General features: G+C 46.6%; 1 protein-coding gene across 1 annotated transcript in view; it reads right to left on the reverse strand.

Moving 5' to 3' along the window:
• Positions 1-7,500, reverse strand: part of atrn (attractin) — a 69,959-nt gene that overhangs the window by 28,057 nt on the left and 34,402 nt on the right. Inside the window, exons 16-24 of the mRNA XM_080850749.1 lie at positions 7,458-7,500; positions 5,696-5,881; positions 4,583-4,837; positions 4,042-4,179; positions 2,235-2,328; positions 1,728-1,780; positions 1,211-1,305; positions 465-543; positions 63-220 (exon numbers count right to left, since the gene is read on the reverse strand). The exon at positions 7,458-7,500 is cut by the window's right edge and continues 174 nt beyond it. Coding sequence (XP_080706875.1) covers positions 63-220; positions 465-543; positions 1,211-1,305; positions 1,728-1,780; positions 2,235-2,328; positions 4,042-4,179; positions 4,583-4,837; positions 5,696-5,881; positions 7,458-7,500 — 1,101 coding nt within the window. The remainder of the gene's footprint in view (positions 1-62; positions 221-464; positions 544-1,210; positions 1,306-1,727; positions 1,781-2,234; positions 2,329-4,041; positions 4,180-4,582; positions 4,838-5,695; positions 5,882-7,457) is intronic.

Raw genomic sequence — 7,500 nt, forward strand, 5'->3', positions numbered from 1 at the left:
TCAAGGGCTCTGATTGAAAGTGTGTCTGTGTGTGTGTGTGTGGCTATCCTAGAAACATTTACCTGGATCTTTATAGGCCAGGTGAAATTGCTAACGTAGACGAAGAAGGTGATGTTGGGGTTGCTACGGAAATCAAACTTCTCGTTGGAGAAGCTCTCTTTGAACTCCTTCAGGTTGCTACGGGAGACGATGGGGACCTCCTCTCCAGCCTGAGTACCAGCTATAAGACAAAAAAAGTTGTGTTCAAGTTAGGTGGGTGAGAGAGAGAAAGATACAGAGACAGACAGGGACAGAGAGAGAACACTACTTCTATACTATAATTTAAGATTTTGAACTCAGTTTTAGATCTAGATCTGTCATCTATGTGTACTCATCGATCACTGCTGCCCTGAGTACTGTTATGACAAAGTTTCCTAAACGCTGTACAGTAGACAGTGTTGGGACCGGTTGGGTTAAGGGGACACCTGCAAAGCTGGTGGCCCAGGTGATGTTGAGGTTGAAGTTTTTGGATGCGTTGATGAACATGTCCAGATCCCGATTTTGCTGAAAGTGAAAACAAACAAACAAATAAATAATAATAATAAAAAACAAGAAAATGGCATTTAAAAATCCCAAAATTGTACACAGAAAATGTATATGAAAACATCTCCCCTCTTTCCTTGGATTTAGAGTTTAACTACAGCTGTTCACTAATCATCAGAATGTCTCCCAAACACACACACACACCTCCACCCTTCACAGAACCTTAAAGTGTGTGGCATTTATGAGAGCTTGTGTGGCCTCTCCGTGACAATGATGAGTGTGTATATGTGTGAGTGTGTATGTGTGAGTGTGTGAGTGTGTGAGTGTGTGAGTGTGTGTGTGGTGTTGAAGGACAGCTCAGTCCCGCGGCATTTCTGGCCCCCCTCAGCACGAGAGGTGACCTCCAACTCAAGCCTCGTGTCAGGACACGTCTGCCGTCCCAGAAGTGTGTGTGTGTGTGTGTGTGTGTCTGTGCGCGCGTGTCAGAGAGATTCACGTATGCTTGCCTGAGTCTCATTGCGTTTGTGTATTTATATGTTAAAGTGTATGTGTGAGTGTGTGTGTGTGTGTTTATACATTAATGTGTGTGTGTGTTTGTGTGAGTGTGTGTGTGTGTGTGTTTATACATTAATGTGTGTGTGTTTGTGAGTGTGTGTGTGTGTTTCCAGCTGAGTGATGGGAGCCTTACCTCGTCAGGGGTGACCACAAAGTTGATGGCGGTGTAGTAGCGGTCATCCTCCTGTGACAGGCTGAAGGTGAACTGGTAATCAATCAGCAGAGTGTCTGTCAGAGAGAGAGGTGCAGTGAGCGGCAAGAAAGAGAGAGAGAAAGAGAGACAGAGACAGAGACGGGGGCAGTGAGATGAAGGTAATGTAAAGAGAGTGCGTGTGTGTGTGTGTGTGTGTGTGTGTGTGTGTGTGTGTGTGTCTGTGTGGAGAGTGAGGTAGGGTGTGAGTCTGTGTTTCTTAAAGAATGAGGGTGTGTGCAGGTGTCCATGAGGGAGTGAGTTACAGTGTGTGTTTATGAGAGAAAATGAGACCAGTTGATAAAGAGAAGAACAAGACTATGTGTGTGTGTGTGTGTATTTGTGTATGTGCATTTGTGCGCATATGAGTGTGTGTGTGTTTGTGTGTGTGTGCAATGAGCATTTGTTCAGGTCAGACACCAGTGTAGTCTCTCTCTTCTCTGAGTGTGCCTTCACTTACAGTAGCATGTGCCCTTGAGTGGGTTGCCCTGGTAACGATTCTCAACTTCACACCTGAGAGAGACAGGAAGGGGGGGTGGGAGTTGGGGTGGGGGGGTATAGATAGAGGAGATTGAGTGCCTTGAAGAAAAGCTATTTCACTTACAAAGTCCTAAAGCCTTAACACTCTTATAGCCACTCATGAGAGACAGCAGACCAGAAAGACGACGCAGAGACAGACAAAAACAAGTGAAGAGAGAACTAAATGTATGAACGGAGAGATAGAGAGAGAGAGAGAGAGAGAAGAGCAGGGGGAGGGATAGAAAGAGAAGGACAGAAGGGAGAGAGAGATGGAGAGTCCGATAGAAAGAGAGAGACAGAGAGAGAGAGAACGAGAGAGAGACAGAGAGAGAGAGAGAGAGAGAGAGAAATGGGAAGGGAGCGAGTGAGATTGATAGTCAGAGAGAGATGGATAGTCAGAGAGAGAGTGAAAGAGAGAAGGAGAGGTGAAAAAGTGTGTCACACTCACTGATTGCATCGATCTCCTTTGATGCCTTTCGTGGTGCAGAAGCATTTGCCGTTGCCAGCGTTGCACATGCTGGCGTGGCCGTTACATTTACAGGCTTGGGGGAGCAACAGAAAGAGATTTAGAAAACAAGTGATACACAAGAAAGAGAGAGTATGAGAGAGAGAGAGAGAGCGAGGGAGAGAGAGTATGAGAGAAAAAGAGAGGGAGAGACAGTCGAGACTGAAACATGTAGTTCTACACATATAGATACATGACCGACACATATGGCCGAATACATTCAAAATAATTTGCAGCAATTCCACTTGTTAGTCACATGTAAATGTTGTCAGAGACGGTGACTTGTGTCTTTCATCTTCGTTACAGTTGTCTCTTACATAAAGCAAGCTAACAATGCTAGGTCAGCAGGATCCTGTGATTAAGGCAGGTACACCTAGCTACAGCTGCCAGAGCTGGCCTGATAATCCACTCAAAGCTCCAATCAGAGGGCCTTCGCCAAGGGCCGCCTCTTAGGGCCACATTGGGACCGAGTTCAGACAAACTCATTAGTCTCTCCAGGAGCATACCTTCTGCACAAAGAGCTAGAGAGCTTACCTTGCCTTTGTATTCTCTAACTAGGGTTTTCAACTTAAGGTGGCCTATTTTTGAAGGATATGTGTGGGTATTAGTGATGCGCGGGTTACCCAATTACCCGCGGGCACCCGCGGGCCGGGTGGGTTGGGTAGCACTTTTCTCTAAGTATCGCGGGTTCGGGTGGGGCGGGTCAAAATAGTCAAAACCCGCAACCCGGAACTTTTGGAATACAAAGGTGAAATCGAAATTTTGCGTTAGCCTACAGAACTTATCAATTGCATACATCCCACTGTCACAAAGTTATTGCACTCAAAGCTCCCACTCCTGCTAGTCGTCTGAGTTAGGCTACATAACCTGGGTGTCCACCTCACATTTTATTCTATACTTTATATTTTGTAAAATTATGTTTCCTTTTAGAATGGTATAGTTTAAGATACAGCTCCGGTTAGTTTATCCCAACACGCCATCCGTAGTTTTTGTTTGCACCGCCAAAACTTCTAGGAGGACTCCAATAATGGCTGACTTAATAAGAGAGAAGATTAAAAAAGGCGATGCAAAGGTTGAACGGAAAGCCGACCAAAAGAGCAAGGTGTGGGAAACATTTGGACAAGTCGTGCTGTCCGATGACACCATTGCAGACTACGTCATGTGTCTTCAATGTGAGGCGCTGTACAAATATGATGGGCATAAAACAGGTACATCAAATCTGTTACGACATTCATAGACATAGGCTATGTCTTCCACGCATTTGTTAACAGTTCTTCAATAAATAATTGCGTAAAGCTGTCGTTGTTGTTGTTGTTTGATGTAGACGTGCCGTTGAAGTTTCACAATAATGCGGATTTAGCGCAAATCCTTCTCATTTAGTTACGTGTTAAATTAGGCATAACCCTCAGCCCCAGGCTTTTTATTGTATTTGTTGTTATTATTATTTTTATTTTTTTGCGGGTCAAATTGGGCAGGTCGGGCGGGCCGCTTCAGAATTCCCCACGGGTCGGGCGGGGCGGTTTGGAAAATGTCTTGGGTCGGGTTTGGGCGGGTGTTAAAATAACGCCCTCTCGCGCATCACTAGTGGGTATGGATTTGAGCATAAATGACAACAAAAAGATTGGTTTAGTTATGAAGGATGATGTTTTTTTAATGAACTAAAGTTATACGGTCAGGACTAAAGACTAAACAAACTCTAGACTTCAGAAACAATCCCCAAAATATGCAACACACACGCAAACACACTCACGTTGGCAGGATCCACCGTTTGTGGGGTCTCCAAAGTAGCCGGCGATACAGCTTTCACAGTGTCGTCCAGATGTGAGGTCTTCACACCTCTCACACACACTCTCGTTCACACACTGGCTGTGGCCGTTACACTGGCAGGCTGCAGACAATGATGAACGAACAAGTTAAGGTACAGCTGTGAGTGTGTGTGTGTGTGTGTGTGTGTGTGTGTGTGTGTGTGTGTGTGTGTGTGTGTGTGTGTGTGTGTGTTTGTGTTTGTCTGAGGTTTGGACAGCATTATGCTGTTGGCTGTATTAGAAATGTGCGTATATGAGTATGAATGATACAAATTGTGCTTTTTACTAGTGTATGTGTGCAGCAACGAGACATTTTCAGTTTCAGCAGGTGCATTCCTGTGTTGCATGTTTTGCGTATGACCAGTATGTTTGTATGTGTACGGTTCATGTACATTTAATTTCTGTGCCTGAGTGTGTATAATAATTGAACCAATTGCAAACTCTGTCTAGTGTCTATGTGGGTGTGTGTGTGTGTGTGTGTCTAACCTGGACACTGTATGAAGGACCAGTTGTATCTGTTGTCCAGGGGGCACATAGATGCGTTGATGATTGGTGGCAGAGGGAGGGTGCGGCCAGAGGGGGTGGGGCTTGAGGAGGGGGCGGGCAAGAGCGTCTGCATTGGTCCGCGGTACGAGCCCTCGATGCACTGGCCCTTCCCCGTGTTGTTGGGGTGAGTGCACCAGCCACAGCCTGGCTGATCCAAACACAGACCGCACGTCCGGTAGCCAGAACAGTTCTCCGCTGGAATACACACACACACACGCGCGCGCACGCGCGCGCACGCACACCCACACACCCACCCACACACACACACACACACACAGACACACACACACAGACACACACACACACAGACACACAGACACACATACACACGCAGACACAGAGACACATTAGAGCTGCATAATCTTCAACTTCAAGCCGCACTTAAAAGGCTGTATAATTTAAAAACTGATTGAAGTTGTTGAAAGCAGATTGAGAAATGATATTGTCATGTAATGAAACAATCAGACTGCTGCTTCTTAGAAAAACAGAGATCAGTCAAATTCAGTTCATACAAAATGTCAGCACACTCTGAGATAACTGAGAAGTACTGGACTAGCAGATAGATACAAGGATGGAGACACAGGTAAGATATCAGACAAGCACATGCACACACACAAACACACACACAAACACACACACACACACACACACACGCAAACACACACACAGACTGTCACACCAACACAAACACACACTCCCTCTCTCCCTCTCACTCATTCTCCCTCTCTTCCTCTTTCCCTTTTTCTCTCTCTCTCTCTCCCTCTCTCTCTCTCTCCCTCAGCAACACAAACACACAGACTCACTATCTCCCTCTTTCTCTTTCTCTTTCCCTTTCTTTCCCTCTCCCTCTTTCTCTTTCCCTTTCTCTCCCTCTTTCTCTTTCCCTTTCTCTCCCTCACCCATACAAACACACAGATTCACTCTCTCTCTCTTTCTTTCCCTTTTCCTTTCTTTCTCTCTCTCTCCCTCTCACTCATTCTCATACACACACACACACACACACACACACACACACACACACACACACACACACACACACACTCAGAGACTCACGTTGGCAGCTGTTGGTGGTGTACCACTCCATGCACTGTCCGTAGGGGAAGGAGGCGACGTAGGCGTTGGAGTCGACGCACTGACGCATGCTGCTGCACCACATGCACTCAGAGTTGCTGTTGGTGCACTCACTGCAGGTGGAGCGCAGCGCACACAGGGTACGGCACGCCTTCGCACTGTGGTTTGCTACAGAGAGAGAGAGGGAGAGAGAGGGAAACAGAGGGAAAGAGGAGGGAGAGAGAGAGGGAAACAGAGGGAAAGAGGAGGGGAGAGAGAGAGAGAGAGAGGGACAGATAGAAGGAGAGACATGAGACAAAGAGAGAGACGGAGAGAGAAAGAGTGAGAGATTATAAAAGGCTCTGTTGTCTAATCATGTTCTTCTCCATGTAGCTTTTATGAGACGACTAGTTCATAATTAATTCTTTATCTGCCTGGAAAAGAGGGAAGAGCGAGGGGAGAGAGAGGGTGAGAGAGAGAGAGAGAGAGAGAGAGAGAGAGAGAGAGAGAGATGTGTGTACGTGTTTGGAGGTGTGTATATGTGACTTTGTGAACATCCTAGTGAGATAGTGAACTTGTTTGTCTCCCTGCTGCTACAGCTGCGGTTTAGAGCTCCATCCGTCCGGCCCTTTGACAGACCAAACAAGTAGGACTTAGCTCCCCCTTCATCTGTGACATCTGCTCAACGAGGAGTTCACCATTAGTGTCCGAGGCAAGAGCGTGTCAACAGGGGCCAAGGTAAAAAAGCACACCCTCACCAGAATTCATGTCAAGAGCTGCTCTGTGCTCTATCTAATGCTGAGGCCTGACACACACTTATCTACACTTAGTGGCAGGTGTGTGTGTATGTGTGTGTGTGTGTGTGTGTGTGTGTTTGCACTGATAGCCCAACTGCAGGCTCTCAACACAGGGCCATTAAGTGTGATGCTACAGAAAAGGTCCCTGTAATATAAGCACACAAGTTAAGCTGCACCTGGACCAACACTAAAGCCCAGAGGGGGATGGTACCATGTGGAGCTGAGATGTGACACAAATGACACAGAGAAATGACACAGAGAAGACTTTAAAACCCATTTGGCCCCATGAAACACCCCAGACTGCGTACAATGGAGCCAAACGAATGAGAGATGAATTGATGCTTTTTGCTATTTTCCACGCCTGGCGAACCCAGCTAATTCATCCGCTGAGGCTGAAATCTGGCCCGTGAAACGTATTGAATGTTTGGCTGGGATCACAGCTCTAACACCATGTACACATAAGAGAGTAAGCGTCTTAAACACACCAGAGCCCTGGTAATTGTGGAGCGATCTAAAAGCGGGGCTTTGGCATCTGACTGCACTGATCCCTGGCTGCCTGTGCCTGCAGACAGGCAAAGCGTGGGCAGAAAATCCTGGGCATGTGATCGACATAGGCCTCGGAGGAACACTGTAAGCCGTGTGTGTGTGTGTGTGTGTGTGTGTGTGTTTGGGGGGGGGGGGGGGGGGGGGTTGGTCTGTGCCCACTCTTTAGTCCTTCTTTTCAAAGAAGCAAATCAGCTCTGGATGGCACTGCCAGACCTCTGGGGCTTTTGTTCAGTATTATGTAGGTGAACCACTATGTATATATATATATATATATATTCCTATAATGTAGAGATGAATGTGTGTGCATATTCGCTGCCTGCCAGGGGAACAGATTTCAAACCATGTATTAGAATTGTTAAATCTGTGTGTGTGGGCGAGCATGAATGTGTATGAGTGTGTTTGTGTGTGTGTGTGTTAGTTACCTGGGCGCTCGCACAGACTGCCATTGACGGGGCTGATGCAGTT

This window comes from Sprattus sprattus, assembly GCF_963457725.1.
Source record: "Sprattus sprattus genome assembly, chromosome: 13".
Lineage (NCBI taxonomy): Eukaryota > Metazoa > Chordata > Actinopteri > Clupeiformes > Clupeidae > Sprattus > Sprattus sprattus.